This window comes from Photinus pyralis, unplaced genomic scaffold (assembly GCF_008802855.1).
Source record: "Photinus pyralis isolate 1611_PpyrPB1 unplaced genomic scaffold, Ppyr1.3 Ppyr1.4_LG6, whole genome shotgun sequence".
Classification (NCBI taxonomy): Eukaryota; Metazoa; Arthropoda; class Insecta; order Coleoptera; family Lampyridae; genus Photinus; species Photinus pyralis.
This window is the reverse complement of record NW_022170663.1, coordinates 8,556,786-8,574,637: the sequence shown is the minus strand read 5'-3', so window position 1 is coordinate 8,574,637 and position 17,852 is coordinate 8,556,786. Positions and strand designations below refer to the sequence as shown.

General features: G+C 35.0%; 3 protein-coding genes and 1 long non-coding RNA gene across 4 annotated transcripts in view; 2 read left to right on the top strand and 2 right to left on the bottom strand.

Moving 5' to 3' along the window:
• The first annotated feature begins 2,279 nt into the window (after positions 1-2,279).
• LOC116173244 (beta-2 adrenergic receptor-like) overlaps positions 2,280-17,852 on the top strand; it is a 97,105-nt gene continuing 81,532 nt past the window's right edge. Inside the window, exon 1 of the mRNA XM_031490595.1 lies at positions 2,280-2,314. The gene's annotated coding sequence lies outside the window, so the exon portion shown is untranslated. The remainder of the gene's footprint in view (positions 2,315-17,852) is intronic.
• Positions 3,809-4,840, top strand: LOC116173567 (keratin, type I cytoskeletal 10-like). The gene is made up of 2 exons (XM_031491092.1): positions 3,809-3,893; positions 3,947-4,840. The coding sequence occupies exons 1-2, from the start codon at positions 3,873-3,875 to the stop codon at positions 4,838-4,840; spliced, it is 915 nt and encodes a 304-aa protein (XP_031346952.1). The 5' UTR covers positions 3,809-3,872.
• LOC116173248 lies at positions 10,615-12,651 on the bottom strand. The gene is made up of 2 exons (XM_031490604.1): positions 12,625-12,651; positions 10,615-11,584 (listed from the first exon to the last, which is right to left on the bottom strand). Exons 1-2 carry the CDS (start codon positions 12,635-12,637, stop codon positions 10,695-10,697), a joined length of 903 nt encoding a protein of 300 aa, XP_031346464.1. The 5' UTR covers positions 12,638-12,651; the 3' UTR covers positions 10,615-10,694.
• Positions 13,975-14,593, bottom strand: LOC116173258. Its single transcript, XR_004145893.1, has 2 exons — positions 14,464-14,593; positions 13,975-14,410 (listed from the first exon to the last, which is right to left on the bottom strand). It is a non-coding gene; the product is annotated as an uncharacterized LOC116173258 (long non-coding RNA).

Genomic DNA, 17,852 nt, shown 5'->3' with positions numbered 1-17,852 from the left:
TTGTCATTAAATTTTGGATGCGTGGGGAGATTTCGTGTATTTACCATTCCTGATCGAGCTATTCCATTGTGAGGTATACCAACCAATTTCATCATGCCAAAAACATCCCTAATACTAATTTAAATTAGCATATATGATTTAAAATTCACATTTCGGGTGCCCAATAAACAAGCCAAATAAATGCTGTGGCCCCACGTTGGACTCAAAGTAAAATAATCTTTAAATTATGAATTTTGTAATTTCTCCTTGTACACGTCAGGCATCGGCTACAAAGAAAAATCCCAATATTGACTCTGTAGTCTCGATCAACTTCTGAAAAGGCTTAACTACACACATTTTATTTGTTTATTTGTTTGCACAGGCACCATACAGAATGGAAGCAATCCAATTACATGGCACTGGGATGCTGTACTTAAGCTAGAACTACATAGAAATTACGATTTAATCTGACTAATTCATTCACTCAAAGAGCCGTAAAATATATCGATGTTTCTCTCACGGCATGTCTTAAACAAAGCCACTACAAAGATGGTTCGAATAAATACACAATTAATTGACTGACAGTGACAAAACACATGAAATGAACAAAATTCCTGAATGAAAGAGAACCTCGCATGGATTGTTTGGACAAATTACTCGGCACTCAGGTGTTTATGGAACGCCGTTTTACTTTTTATTACGAAAGTTTACAATGTAACATTATAAACAACAGTTAATTTTATTTCCCGATTTATTATGTTTGTTGTTTTTATGTGAAACATTAAATAGGTTTGTTTAAAAAACTTCACTTAATTGAAATGATGTATGAATTATATAGCAATGTGTATAACGAAAGTTTAACAATACAAATCAAACGAATACATAAACGAACAGTAATATAACTAACTAGAACTAATTCAACAAACATAAAAATTTATTCATATTAAATGTGGGATTAAAATTATGAACAAACATTTTAATTCAACAATCATATTAATTCGTGCTGTTAAAATCGGAAAGCATTATTTAAAATGATTGTTGAATTAAAATGTTACATTAATTAAAATGATTGTTGATAATTTTAATTCGTATCTCTGATTGTGCGGAAGTTTCAGGAACTACAGTTTAGTCTATTTGACTACGTGTATACTAGCGCCTAATTAAAATTATCAACAAACATTTTAATTCATGTATCATCTTTATTAATCAACATTTTTTTAATCATCTCTTAATACGTAAGATAAAAACAACAAACGAAAAATTTAGAGACATAAGATTGACTGTTATTTAAAATGATACATGATAAAATGTTGGTATAAATACTAAAACGGTGTTCCATAGGTGTTCTACAAATAAAATAATAAAATCTTAAAATTACTTACAGTTTTTCTTTTTAAATAATTCAAATAATCTAGGGCCTAACATTATCGGTGGTTGTGCGAACTGTAAAAACTTTTAACTTTGATAAAAGATACTAATTATAAGAGAACCTTGACTGAAGGCCTTTTACCAAGCTTCAATACATGCTCTTTTTATAATAAGACATAAAACATAACAAGAAGTTCCTAAAGATTAGAAAAATTCCATACCTATTAAATCACAATCTGATTTTGTTAAATCCTAAATAAGGTTTCAACTAACAAAAACTTCGAAACGAAGTAATTTCCAACGTTTCATACACCTCCTATCCATGACCTACATGAATTACTAGTGCATTTGTGGGATTGCATAACAATATAATATGTAGTTTACTCTAGTAGTAATATTGCTGATGAATTTTTCAAAAATATGCGCATGCTTTGCATTCAAAAATTCGTCTAAGGATGTGCTACTTGTGTTATGTAATGATAAAAATCGATTGGTGGAAATTGTATTTTTTCAAGTATTTGGTCCTGTTTTGCAACTACTTTCGGGAGCTACTGATCTAGCAACCCGTATAAGTATATTTGCTGAAACAAAAATTCTTGAGTGGCTTGAGAGGTAGTAATCAAGGTTTAAATTAAGCTAATTATTTTGGGTTGGATCCATCGTTCCTCGAAATGGGGGTTGAAATATATTGTGTGATCAAAACTCTCTAAACCTTCCCCATATAGTTTTTATTCAACCGAGCTTCAACAATCCATCAATTCATCAAACTTAGCACAACCGAGCTTCAACAATCCATCAATTCATCAAACTTCAACGAATAAAAACTATATGGGGAAGGTTTAGAGAGTTTTGATCACACAATATTTAAGCTAATTACATAGTAGGAATTAAGATTCTCACTAATGTCCGTATTTTTGTCATTACAGATAAGAACCGTACAAGAAATCCTAACGTATTCATTCCTTAAGTAAGTACAGCAAGATATTATTCTGACGCCGTTGATTTGTTTGTCATATCCTGCTATCATTTTGTTGCTTAATTTCTGAAAATTTGGTGGGTGTATTTTCAAACAAGATCACATGCCATATTATCATATGGCGCAAGAATGTAGCTAAGAAATAAGGTCGGAGGAGGTGCAAAAGCAAAACATTTTCTAGCGCCGAAAAAAAAAATACCAAAAAAAAACCATAAACGCTAGTGCGTGATGAAGATGGAAACGACCAAAGAAATGTGATAGAAAAATCTATAGGGCTAAAAAATGCTCCTTTACGTATTTTTGAGGAAGATAATGAAGGCTGAGGTTAAGCAGAAAGTATATCTAATCTTATGTGTACACAAAAGTTATACACGTTAAAAAAATATTCCGTACAAACACACGTTTTTGGCTGTATATGTATTATGATACCAAAAGAACTGCCAACCGAGATACTCGGCTGTTGCATTTTTCTATTCCAAAGAAAACAAAAAGTATTTCAATTCTTTCCATATATAACCATCTTCGCTAATTTCCAAGATCGAAATGTGTTACGTGCTGGTAACCACGATTAATTAATTAAGTGGAAAGGAAATCTTTCTCGTGCCTTTTCTAAAGAGGAAATTGAAAAGAAATGTACGCAAACTATTTATTACGTTTGTACAAATATAATGATAACGGCAACTCTGAACTCTTGGTGGACCGATAAGAGCGACTTACATTGTCCACTACGATGAATGAACAGACGACGAAGAATGACCGATAATTATTGATAGACGGCGACGAAATTGTTGCTCAAATATATTGATGGTGGCTTTGTTAATAACCGATGAACGAACGAACCCTTCTCTATTCCCCTTTTTCTTCGCGCATGTTTGTTTCTAAGTAGATAAGTTGGGAAGAGAAACGGTAGGTAACGACGTAAAGACGGTAAATAAAGAAAACAATTAATGTCCAGGGAAAAGATGTGCTACAGCGAGACGCAAGTAGAAATAAGTAGCACATGAAGCAAAATATAACTAAGAATTTTAGTTAAATTATTATCTTGGCTTAATATCTGCACCATTTTATTTTGTGTCGCACAAGGCTCTTACTAAAACCATTATACAATGTATACTGTCTCCTAACATTATGCAATCTACAGCAGATTTAGAGGTCGATCTGAGAGTAGGCAAAATTATCATCTTATTTGCAATCATAATAGATGCATTTTTATAACATTAAATAACGACATTCGTAATACCGATTTCCAAATTTACCACTATACCAATTACCCGTTGGTGTTATTAAATAAGAATTCATGTTAATGCATGCATCATTTAACATAAATATCAATAAATTAATCGGAAGATGTTCGCAAACCGTTGATATTCTGCAGAAACCAAAATTAATTCGCGATTACTTTCAAAACTTAATTTTGGCGGGCGCTGCACTTTGTTTTGTAATCGATGCAAATTACTGGTTTCGGTTTGAATTGTGTCGATGGGAGAATGGGTATAAAGAAGCAATCGTCGCTTCCAAAATCAACAGATACGTCAAATAACCACAAGCTATGAGGTACTCATTTACAGGGGTAATGTGCGGTCGAATAATGTTAAGTACGTAATTAACGGAAATTGTTTTCAGATTCTGCTTAGCCTCGTGTCCGTCGCTTGGGCGAGGCCGGACGTTTCGCATCTTTCGTATGAACCGTCTGGAAGTTACTTACCGGGGGTGAGCGGTGGGCATTTTGGAAGTGGAAGTGCGCATCATGGCATTGGAGTGCATTCTGGTGGGCACCAGTTTGGTGGAGTACATGGAGGATCGGGATATCGAGGAGGTTTCGGCGGACAAACAGGATTCTTTGGAAGCGGTGGGCATGGTGGTTACTATGGTACAAGTGGTAGTTACGGTTTCGGTTCCGAAGAAGATACCGAAGTACATTTTTATGGGGATGATAGCCATCAGCAATCTCGACTTCGTATACACGTCGCACCCGCTCCTTCACGAAATAAGGTACTTTTCGTTAAATCGCCAGAAGTTGGCTCTTCAATTATACCCGAAATCATTGCACCTTCTGCTCCATCTCACGAAAGGACCGTCGTTTACGTATTATCTAAGAAACAAGATGCCGTGGGTACCATTAATCTGCCTGCTTCTGTTACTCACAATGTTGTCAAGACCAAACCCGAGGTATTCTATGTAAAATACAAAGATGCCCACGACGCCGAAAGAGTCGTAGCCGACAGTCTCAGTGGGAAGGTCGCAGGGTCTGGTGTCAAATCTATCAATGACAAAGATTCATTTGTGAGAACTTTGTCTAGCGGTGCACATGGAGGCATCAATGGCATTTTAGGGTCGTTCGGAAGTTCATCATTTGGAAGCGGTGGTGGTTACGGTGGTGTTACCGGTATTAGTGGAGGTCATTCCGGTGTTACTGGGGTCAGCATTGGCGGTCCATCAGGAACATTATTGGAAACATCGGGAAGCAGTTCTTCTGGAAGCAAATATGGTGCACCTGGAGCCAGTGGTCCGTACTAAAAGGATTAATAATTATTTGTCAATTATTTATTCTATTAAACGATATGAAATTAAATGCACAACTACTTTTGGATTTAATTTTGTATGTATTCCTAGCCGCAAAATTTACGAATCGTCGTTGTTGCAGAATTATAGATAATCTTCTAAAAGGCGGATAAAAACAGGTACACTTCCGGTTAACAAATACAATTTATTTCTTAATTACCTAGGAGACGGCGCTACATTTACAGGGTGTTTCATGAGGAATGGCACATATTATGTTATATATAGATTCGTTCATTTTAAGCAGAAAAGTTCCTGAAACATGTGCTTAATTCTCAAAAGTAACTGAGATACAGGACAGATAGGGCCCCCGCGAGGTTTGGTTCAGAAAAAAAGAAGGACATTGGGATTCTGGGCGAATGCTTGGTGCGCCGGTGCATCTCATCCCGGCGGTGTAAATCTAGGAGACGAAATATGCAAGGAAGCTCAAATATGTTTAAGCAATTGCCATCGGTGCAAAGGACCCATTTTAAAAAAATTGCGTTTTATCATTTACCTACGCAGGTAGATACCAGAAAACTTTACCTACCTATAAATGGCATAACTTCAATTTGATACTATAGTCCCTATCAGATTGTATTATATCTGAAAAGGAAAAATCACACTCTATAAAATAACAAATCAGAAAACTTAATTCCGGTGAATTGTTTCAATATGATAAACATGAATTTGCTTCATATGTTTACCGCGTCTTATAGTATTTTAGATTATTAGCCAGGTAAGTGAGTTTTTACTGGCGATAGGAGAAGTTGACTGGCGAGCCGTGAGGCGAGCCTGTCATCTCCTAGAGCCAGTAAAAACTATTACCTGGCGTATATTGTACAATATTTTATTTGTTACTCATTTGTAAACGTAAATAATTAGTTCTTAAATTGATCTCGAAGAAATGTCTAAAATATCATATTATCCATGTAACAGAGACTTCGCATTAAATCTGGCCAATGAAATTACTAGATTACTAACTTGTAAAATTTTTACACGTCAGCTGTCAGTTTTACAGGTCTGCTGTCAGTTTTACAAGTCAGTAGCGTTTAAAGATGACGTTTACCCGTTTGCGTTTTGTCTTGTTAATCAACGTTTACAACTGAGTAACAAATAAAATGTTTTCCATCCCTCCGATCGCAGAGTTCAAATTGCCGGGACGACCGAAACCGAGATTGCCCGTCGCCGGGTTTAGAGCGCCGAGATAACCGAAGCCGGGAAGTAAATGGTCGCCGGGAAATCGCTGAGAACCTTGTCTACTGGGGCTTTAGGTTCCTTCGGAAGTACATCATTAGGAAGTGGTGGTGGTACCGGTATTAGTGGAGGGCATGCCGGTGTTACTGAGATCAGGATTGGCGATCCATCAGGAACATGATTGGATACATCGGCAAGCAGTTCTTCTGGCAGCAAATATGGTGCACCTGGAGCCAGTGGTCCCTACTAAAATGATTAAGTCTTGACCAACGATTGTATTAAACGATATTAAATGGATTTAATTTGGTACATTTATGAGCACTTACTACCCTTAATTGATCTGTATTCAACTTCCCTCGGTACACCTACTTTGATAATGGTGGTCCAGAGTGTGGTTCTCTCATTTGATACCCTTACTATATAAAACAACCCTGCAAGCAGTGCAGCGTAAGTTTCTGAACGCTTTTATCGTTTAAATTGGACAGAGTTTATCCCACCATTGGCCTCAACTTTCTCTTCAATTTGCTACACAATAACCTAGATTGTCCATCTCGTTTTTCCCTCATTCGGTTCCCTGTGCCACGCTCTTCGTCTTGTAATGTATATACTTTCAATAAATCGTAGTATTATTATTAAAGGTAAATCCAGGTATTCATCTTAACTACTAATTTATACTAGCTTTCCTCTCCCCTCCCATAAAGTTAGGCGCTCTTCAGAAGTATTTTTCCATTTCAAAGTAGACATGAAAAACAATACACATCTACTTCTAAATAAATATCACTGTATAAACTCAATGTATTGAAATCTATATCAGAGGATACATATAATTAAAGTAGGTAAAATTAAAGGAAATGTGAAAGCAAAATACAAACTACTAATGGACTGGAAGCGACTCAGACAGAATCATAATTATTCCATCATTTAAACAAACAATGTACTTCCAGGGAAACATTAAATGAATTGCACTCAACTCACTCACATCGCATTAAATGTGGTTAATTTCAAAAAATCTTTTAAGGTTGTTTTTAGACAAATAGAAATCTTAGTTTTATGTAACTTGCTAAAATCTGAAGGTAAAATTACATACCCGAAGGGATTGTAAATTATTTCAATATAATACGTATACATCTCCCCATTGTACAAATTACAGAACAGCTTCGTTGTAAAAGCACTGTACATAACTTCATGTTTCCTAACAAGGTATTACCATATATATAAGAGAAGATGGGTATAATTACACTCAATCATCGGTTGCTCCGCTCCACTGTACATATATCATTTAAATGATATAGTTGCATGTTTTACTTGTTATTCGCTTTGCGTGCCCACTAACAAAGTTTGAAAATTACTATTTTTTTCAACACGTACCTACTATTAGGTATAGTTTATGTTCGTAAACTTATAATTTATAACTTTTACAAACTTTTATACTAAATAAGGCTAACAAAGTGTAACTTCGATAGTGAATGTATTTTGGTTACCATAGAGCCCTATATTACACCTTCGCGGGTACTACGCTATCTTAGCAATATACTCACACGAAAATAAGATCAACCCGCAAACTTTAAAAATGGCCACCGAAATGGCTATTCCCTCCAAAAGCTGGTCGGATCCCGCTTTAATTTAAAATCGAAAAGTCGCACGTGATCATAAACCTAAGGTTAGTTGGAAAATGGTTAATAAAGTAAAAAACAAACAAAGCGTGATATAAAACACGGCCGCAACAGGTGACTCGACTTTGGTGCAATAAAACCCTTTTGTTAAAAGCAACATGGAAGATTACATGGCCTTTGTAGGCAAATGCAAATTTAACAACGAAATATGTGGAAATCAGTGATCGCCAATAAATTCTAAACCCAAGAGTTTTGGTTAGCAGTCGGGACGGATAAGTTTGGCCCCCATGCTGGAAATCCAAGTCTACAATTTAGATTTGAGATCAATCACAGGCTTAGATTTCGTAATTAATTTGTTTACAATATTTCCCCATTTCTGTGACTTTCTCTTTACGGCCAAAAATGTTAGTTTACAAACAACAACAAACAACAAAAAAACACACATCAAACAGTTCGATAACTTCCACATAATAAAATGAAAGAGCAAATATGTAAATTAAGCTTCCATGTAACCAAAACTTCAGTTACTGATAAATTGAACAAACATTCACACCAAAAATGAAAACAAGTTTAAACAGTTATAACGGCAGTTTTCATGCACATAATTTCGCATTTCGGTTACATCATGTCACATTCAAGAAAAAGATTCAAAATTATAAAAAAATAAAATGTTACACAGAAAACAAATAAATGATAAAGAAATACATTAAATAACACAAAAAAACAACAAACGTACATAATACTTCCACAATAGAGAAACGACCGAAACAAAACAAAGTAACTGGAATCACAATCGACACATACGACCAAAAAGTGTTAAAGGAAATGGGCAATTTTATTAGAGCCTCTTAGGGGCAGAATGTTGCCTGTAGAATCCATAATTTCAAACAGTTCCAAGATTGGGCTACTAGTTCAAAAGTTACAGCCCTTTGAATTTTCTTTCGAAATTGGTTTCTAGTCTATAACTTTTGATTGAGGTCTGATCGAAAAAGTACGAATTTTGGTGGAGTCAATTTTTGGTAAAAAAGAGTGAAAATAAAAGAGCCCGCAAATTAGGCATAGAACTGGAACTGGAGGATCAAGAATAAAAGAGAAAGTAATGCAAAATAAGGCCAAATTGAAGGACAATAAAGAATCGACAATTTTCATAAATAACGACACAACACAAAAGATTGAGATAAATATAGAGGGGAAGAGTCAAAAAACGAAGAACTAATGCAAGGACCACGTAATGAAAAAGTATAATAATAAAAGAAAGATATTAAAAAATTACGTTGATCAATATCCCTTGGGAAGAAAAAGATAACGACATAAAAGAAGCCCCTCTACAGTGAACTCAATAGGGCAGTCAAAACGTTCCTAGATATGGCATGAAAATCATACCAAGTGATGGAAAAGCAAAAATCGGAGGGAAATTATGGCTAGAGGAAATGACAGCTTTTATAAGAGAATACGTGCAAACACATGGTGGAAACATCAGAATAAGAGTAGAACTGTTTTAATTGCAATTAAACCGCTAATTATTACGACTAATTTCCTGAAATTATCTCGTTGCAGATTGTACATAATTAGCTATCTAATATCCGGCGTGTGCTTGGCTAATTAGTTGCACAGTTAGGTACCATTGAGCAATCTCAGGGTAATTGTCAAAACTGTTATTAAGGAAGTAATGAAGTCTCGAAGGGAAACCCTTTACGTTCTGCCATATAAAGTAGATTCTACCTACATGCGTGCACGGTGGGCCTTTTAAATAGTGAAATAATTTAACCGGAAACATGCATAATGAAAAAAAGCTGGGAGCAATGCTAATTAAGCATCTTTAATCGTTTAAAAGCGCTTCGGCATACAAATTAGTCCAGCTTGATTTAATATTCGTTAGCTGAAACTTGTTAGTTACTCGTACCTAGTTCATTTAACTCGATTTAGCCTTCCGCTCTATTTAATTTATGAAGGTAAAGGGATTTTTCTTTTAATTTGTTGCACCAGTAGGTATCACAGAAACGCAGAAAGATGTATAAAAGTACTGACACTGTTTATCACTTATGTTCTCCTTAGGCCGGTCGTCCTTTGGATGCGTTTTCGTCAGAATTATTTTCGTCAGAAATCGGACGAATAATTTCGTCAGATTTCGCATAATGTGTATCGTCCACTAGACAAGTTTTCGCATTGTACGAAGTCAGTCGTATGTAGTGATGATTTATCAAATAAGCATACTATAATTATTAATAATATGGATCATTTTCTTTTGGAAAATAGTTATCTTGTTAGACGGCGATTAAAATTAAAAAGAAAAAAGTGTTGGGTTAATGACATATTAGTAAAACGAAAAGAATTCGGAGAATTTCATCATTTATATGATGATTTGAAGAAGGACGAGAAAAAGTTTTTTGATTACTATCGCATGAATCAGGATACATTTAACTATATTTTAGATGCCATAAGGGAACAAGTTGTAAATCAGCATATGCATGATTAAAGCGCATTTTTGGTAATACAGGTCAGTATTTTATTAGCGAAGTTTAAAATTATCGATCTCACGAGTAATTTTGGCTGCGTTAAATAATTAATTTTATTTAATTTCAATTGACGGTACGTCTTCATTTTGTAAAACAAATCGCAAAGTAAATAATAAGTTTTTATACTGGTAACGCTATCTAACGGTAAAATTATAGTACCTCCGAAACCCATATCGAAATTATTTTCTTCAATTATCGATCTTACAAGTAATCTAACTCAAAATAGACTAGTGCCTGCACATCTACACTATAGCAGAAAGCTTTTAGTGAAAATTTGAATTCTCTAGCTATTGTAGTTGTGGAGATCTAACGCGGACAGCCGGCCTGCCAGCAATGACGAATATAATAGCGTATTTTTTTCAAAAATGCGCTAAAAATGTCGAATTTCCGTGAGACCATTTCGCCAGAAGAACGATTGAGTGTGACTATAAGGTAAGTTATAAATACAGTAGTTGCAACATTTTGAATTATATTATTTAAAAATACAAAGAAAAGAAATACATTGTTTTATGCGCTGAAGTGAGAAACATAGTTCTGAATGGACAACGGCTGTTGATAGGAAACATCTTCTCTTATTTCACTTGAATATTGTGAGACCCCGGAAGATACTGTATTTTTCAAAGATGAAGAACGATGTGGTGTTAAGTCATTACAATAGAATGACGCTCTGGAGGAATCGGTGTCCGTGTAAGACATTGGGGAAGGCAACGGTGTTGTAATTGTTTCATTGGAACGATATGTTGCTCCGGGCGTGTGTCTTGTAGATAATTGTTCTTCCTCAAGAAATACTTGCTGCAACTTACTTCTCACCAACATTTGTCGATTGTGAGGTACAGCCTTTAAAAATGGCAGGAGACTTAGTAGGAATTGGTGTTCACTATCACCGCCTTCTCTATTTTTATGTTGAGACAATATTTCCAATTTGGCTCTTTCTATTTCGAGGAACTTTTCGTCCATTGAATTTGTCTCGGAATTCTTAGCATATTTTAGACGATTGTTTGTGTTTTTCTTACTTTGCAAAGTTGAACTACTAGGTTTATTGAATGTACTTGTTACCTTGTTACCAGATGTGGATGGCTGGTGAATATCTGTATTTACAATTTGCTGTGATGACTCTTGAATGGTGGATTGAGTGTCAGAGTATGCATTGTCTGCAGCTTCCAATGTCGATTCTGTCTCGGAAGAAGAGTTGTCATTGTTTTCCTTTTGCGGAGATATATTTCCATGCAGTTTACGTCGTTCAACAGTTTTAGATAAAAACAACAGTATTTTATAATATGGCCATTTGGAGGTAACTACCGATTCTGCACCATCTCCAGATTTCTGTTTTTTCGACTTGTTGAATTCCTTTCGAAATGTGTCTCGCAGCCCCCTCCATTTTGATTTTACTTCATCAACTAAAAAAAAATCGTTACAATTAATAACGTTTTTTTTAGATATTTGGCAACAGGCTCCTCGTTCAAGACATTGGGGTATTCGTTTCGAATATCAGACGTCACGGTGGGTAGAATTGTTTATGAAACGTGTGATGCTATTTGGGACAAGTTGGGTACTGTACATATGCCATTTCCGAAAAATGAAGACATGCAGTCTATATCTGAAGAATTTTGGAATAAGTGGAAATATCCAAACTGCGTTGGATGCATAGACGGGAAACACATACGCATACAGAATCCAAAGCACTCCGGAAGCATGTATCGGAACTATAAACAATACTTCTCAATTGTTTTACAAGCCGTTGCTGGACCAAACTACAAATTTATAGCAATTGATGTGGGAGCGTATGGTAAAGAAATTGACGGTGGTATTTTTTCGCATTCAAATCTTTGCCAAAAGCTTGAAAACGGAGGATTAGGTGTTACAAGACATTGTCCACTGCCGGGAACAAATATTAAAGTACCTCATGTTCTTTTGGGAGATGAAGCTTATCCACTCAAAACTTATTTAATGAGACCTTTTCCAGTATTAAAATTAGGACCTTCAGAAATAATTTTTAATGAGCGTTTGTCTCGAGCAAGACAAGTTGTTGAATGTGCATTCGGAATTATGAGTGCCAAATGGAGATTATTACAAAAATCAATTGAAGTAAATCCCGAATCTGCCGATAAACTTATTAAATGTATATGCCTGTTGCATAACATTATAATTGATAGAGAAGGAGAGCAGCAAGTAGCATGTACATTCGAGCAAATCCCTGATCAAACACATTCTAGAACGGGAAGATTTGGAACCTTGGGTGAAAACAGAGGCACCAGTTCAGCTTATGATATCAGAGATAAATTTAAAACTTATTTTTCATCTCAAGAATTGTATAATGCATAATTTAAAATCAATAAAACATTCAAATACATTTCGGATTTCACTGAGCCAACAAAGACAAATATTTTGTTTGTTTGCAAATATATCATACCTGAGACCCAAATTTGATTTAACTTACCCTTAGTATTCATTTCAACTGCCACTTCTTGCCACAATTTTCTTTGTATGTCTCTCATGTGATATGATTTGTCGGTCATATCCCACAGAGGCTTTTTTTCATAAATTAAATTAATTAATTTTTCAACATCCATCTTGGTCTGTTACAAATCGACTATGAATTCGTCATAACAACTGCGAACAATCCCATTTGTTTCGGATAGATCGCACATCGCATGTTTTCGTCCGAATTCGTACGAAGCAGTTCGGACGCAGTGTACGAGCTTCAATAGGTTTCAATGAAACGGCATGATTCGCACTTCTTCGTCCGATTTCTGACGAAGGCCATTCGGACGAAAACGCATCCAAAGGACGACCGGCCTTATGCTTTCTCTTTGAAAAATGTGCGTGTTAACTTAATATCTATTCCGCTCAAGGATAACATAGATTTTACTCATCGGCAGATAGTCTGAGTGCTTTATAAGACTTAGTGTAGTGTCGAGTAACCTTTCTTTCGCTGGACGATCAGATTCCTTCTGCCAGGGTAAAAGTCCTGGAATTGGATGAGTGCTAATAAGCTGTTTTAAATGCTAGTAAAACAAAAAATTCAGTTCTCTTCATCATGGTCAAACAAAAGAATTGGTATCCATTAATTTCCTTGGCGTCCTTATAGATTCGACGTGGGGTCAATACGAAGACATAATTAGTGCAAAACTGGCCTCGGTCACAAGCTGCACTTAACTACTGGTGGCGGTGTTTTATAACAGGTAGCCTGATTACATTCGATCAGTAAATATAAATACTTACTTTCAAAAATAAAATACAGGCTTTTTTAACTGAAACCCCCTTGTAATTGGTAAAAGTGGCTGAATGTTGGTGGGATGGAAAAACGGTGGTGCTGGCTGCGCAGTAGCTCGTAGTCCAAGCACTATTCGCGGATTTTAGATAGCGGGTGGTTTCAATTTGGTTTTTCAAAAATTATCCCTTTCTTTTAGCAGCCTGTATCAATTTTACCTCCATTTTTACCAGCTCGTATCTGAATTTGCACATTTTCGAATCGTAGGGTCCCGCGTTGTTAATGTAACGTGTCGTAAGTTGCTCATTTGTTTCTATGTTCTAAATTTTCGTGGCGTATGGCAGTATGCCGACACGTATCATGACAACAGTCTGTTTCTGTCTCAATAAACACATTCACTATTTAATTCTTCACTGCCACTGTCTACCTCTAATAAGGCGTAGTTATCATGCACAGGATAGGTGCATACAATTAAAATTAGGATCCATAGCTCCTGTTGATTCTTCCATGGCAATAAACTAAATTTTTTACAAGAACATTTTTAAGTGACAACCGGGAACGTGAAAATTGATCACATTTCATGTAAAATATGTATATTTTGTATCCACCAACAAACCATCTAACACAAAGAAAATGAATTCTAACAAAAAGGTGTGTTCCTTAAATTATAGTTAGGTTTAACTTGTCGGGGTAGGGACTGTAACGTTCGCTTCGGCGATACAATTTGTGATATAGGCCGGAATTGAGGCATTTTTAAATATCCCCGATATATTATTCAAAAGATCCCCTATTGCAGGTATGGGCGTGAAAACCACTCCTAAAAGACATCGGAAAAGGTTGCCTATAATGTTTAGTAGATTTGTACTAGGTACTCCTTGACATCCGGATACGTTGCCTAGTATATTGAGTATCCTGTTTAAAATGTCCGATACAAAATTTACGGGCACATGGGCAAAGCTTTTGGCAAAACATTCAAGTTGCACGAAAATTAGCGGTCTAGTCTGCCTCAGTTCTACAACCAAAAAATTACTGTGCTGTGCGAGATTCATTACATAAATACTTTACCCATTAAATTATTATGAGAAATTTTCGGGTGAACAACTACCACCGCGGCCATCAAACAAAGAACCGTAGCCAATACGTTGAATTTCATCTTAGCGATGTTCTAACTACTGTTACCATGGTTGTACGCACACCAGATTTTATAATGAGACATGCGTTCTATTTTTTCCAGGTAAACTGATTAAACTGTCACTTTATATTTGTAAAGAAACATTTGCTTACATGGAGTATTGCTTTATTTTCTACACGTTGAAGATAAGAAGTATGATCATTTTTGGACTTTTGTCCGTTCTGGCCTTGGCACACATTAGTTGCAATTGAATGGTTTGGTCGGGTCTTCGTCTCTTTTTTATCACTGAATGGGTTTTCTTAACAATGCACTGCGGAATTTGAATTATATATCTGACGCAGTATTTACAAGATTTGATAACAAAGTTCTCGGAATGAACTTAATTGCTAACGCGATACATTTTGTTAAACTGTTCAAAATTTAACTTCCTCTCTATAAATTGTTCGTTAGCAAAAATGGAGCCAGTAATGGTAATAGCAATGATATGATTCAGTATTTAAACACTGTTGCACTTCCCTTTCAATAACCTGAAATTTTAATTATTCTACCTGACAACACCATATTTTAAATTTCCTTTGTGGTGTCCCGCGTTTTTGCCTCAAGAGGCCTACCGTTTTTGATCATCTTGTATGAATTCGCAACCCCAACGAAATTTTTTAGACCAGAACTTTACCTAAGGGCAGGCGTTTAAAAAACGATTTAAATCAAAGATCAAAGATGCATTTCATTCTAACAAATGATTTAAATCAAAGATACTTTTGTCAATAAGAAAGTATTTAGATAATAAATCATTTTGAGATTTAAATATTTTTTGTGATTTAAATCTTTTTAGAAAATATTTAAAATACTTTCAATGTATTCAATTCATTCAAACAGGTTTAAATCTAATTTTGTTAATTTAAATCACGTATAAAGATTTAAATCATGTTCCGATGATTTAATCGTTTTGTGAAAGGATTTAAATCGTTTTGTGACAAAAGGTTTGTAAAGGATTTAAATTCAATAAAACTGATTGGTCTGATGATCTTGCTCGAAACTCTCAACATCATTCATCAATATACCTACCATTTCTACCGTATCTTATTGTTATTATTTATTAAATTAAAATATGTATTGTTTGCGAAAGAGATTTTAAAAAACCAAGACATCGTCAATCTCAGTATACTCGATTTTAGAATAAATACATATAAACGTCTACCGAAATAAAACCCGGGTTAATTAGCTTAGTCAGGTTGAAACAAATCAAAAGAATTTGTTAGTATGTATTTAAATCGTCTCTAAAAGATTTAAATCACTCGGAAACGATTTAAATCTTTTCGAAAGTATTTAAATCTTTTTAAAAGATTTAAATCATTTTTTAAGTTCAAAATCAAAGATAGTTTTCATGAAGATTTAAATCTTAAATCAAAAATCATTTTCCGTAAAAAGATTTAAAATCAAATGATTTAAATCGAAAAAAGTATTAAATCATAAACAAGTTAAAAAGTAATCGTAAACGATTTACATAAAGCGCATTTCCACTTGCATTCATTTCCCATTTGTAAGATGCAACTTCTGTTAAAATCGTAAAAATTCGGCCACAAATATGAAAGATAGCGTTGCACATGGGCAATCCATTGTTGACGTGCTACTTCAATTTCAGTTTATGAGAAGAATTTCATTTCAATGCTTTTCTAAATCAGTAAGTTGGAGCTGCGCATGCGCAAACCTAAATTTTAAAACTAATGTTAGATTTTCTTTTGTTCCAAGCGCCTAAGTATCAAATTTCACTTAAATAGTTCCATAGATAAAAAAGTTGGCACTGCGCATGCGCAAAATAAAATTTTGAAACTGGCGCTAGATTTTCCTTTATTCCAAATGCCTATGTATCACATTTCATTTAAATTCTTCCATAAATATTTGGTTCGTTATGGTGTCGAGTCTTGCACCAAGGAAGGAATTTTTTCTGTACCGCTTACAAAAAAAGTTATTGTAAAAAAAACAAAAAACCGTTTTTTACATGTTTCATAATTTTACACTTTTGCCGTTTATTAACGATCCTAGAGATCGTTTATAATTTTGTATTGCTGTCTGTCGTCTCTCTGTTGGTCTGTCCGTCTGTTCCTTTGTCTGTCTGTCCCTCTATCTGTCCGTGTGAACGATAACTTTGTTTAGAAATGTCCGATTGCTTTTACATCTCCGTTAGTTATGAACTGAATTGCATGAAATTCAATATGGGCATAGCTTTAGCCATATAATACGTAATGCCAAAAGTTGAGTCGAATCGATTCAAAATTCACAGTGCCCTTTTCGCATCTCGACCATTTATAAACCGAATTGCAAACTTTTTTAATTATAAAAGTATTTAAATGAAATTTGATACATAGCCACTTGGAATAAAGTAAAATCTAGCGCCAGTTTCAAAATTCTATTTTGCGCATGCGCAGTGCCAACTTTTTTATCTATGGAACCATTTAAGTGAAATTTGATACTTAGGCGCTTGAAACAAAGGAAAATCTAACATTAGTTTTAAAATTTAGGTTTGCGCATGCGCAGTTCCAACTTTCTTATTTAGAAAAGCATTGAAATGAAATTCTTCTCATAAACTGAAATTGAAGTAGCACGTCAAAAATGGATTGCCCATGTGCAACGCTATTTTCATATTTGTGGCGGGATTTTTACGATTTTAACAGAAGTTGCATCTTACAAATGGGAAATGAATGCAAGTGGAAATGCGCTTTATGTAAATCGTTTACGATTACTTTTTAACTTGTTTTTAGTTGCAGCTTCTATTTTGCGGTCTCCCCTCTGCTCTATTCCATATCATCGTGCCCTCTCCCCGCTTTAAGATCGTCTACCATCTTCACTTCTTCAATTTTTTCTTGTCCTCTCAATGGCTCCTTAGATCATGCCTTTCTACAAACTATTCACTCTTAGCACATGAGGAAACCACATTCTTTTCCTTCTCAAAATTGTGTTATACAAAGATCTTCCTTCTCATATCATATCTAGTAGGTACCTGTTCGTTCATACACTAAATCGGGAGTACATCAATAATTCAATCGCCTAATAGACTCATCAAGTAGATGACATTTAAACTGCCAGTAATCGAGTCCAAGAAATTTGGAGGTGAAATACGTGAATGGCTGCTGTTTTGGTCTTTGTTCCTGAATATTCACGAAGATCAATGTATTGCAGCTGAGGACAAGTTCCAAAATTGTTACAAGCCTCCGGGGACTCGAGCAACAGAGTTGGTAGAAAGTTTTCCTCCGACGAAGGGCAACTACAATAAAGTCATCGAATCTTTGAGGTCAACGAATTACTGACTGAAGTTTACGTAAGA

Coding starts and splice junctions, on each gene's coding strand:
- LOC116173567 (XM_031491092.1), top strand. CDS start 3,873: ATGAGGTACTCATTTACAGGG. Junction 3,894..3,946: donor TGAGGTACTCATTTACAGGG/GTAATGTGCGGT, acceptor AATTGTTTTCAG/ATTCTGCTTAGCCTCGTGTC.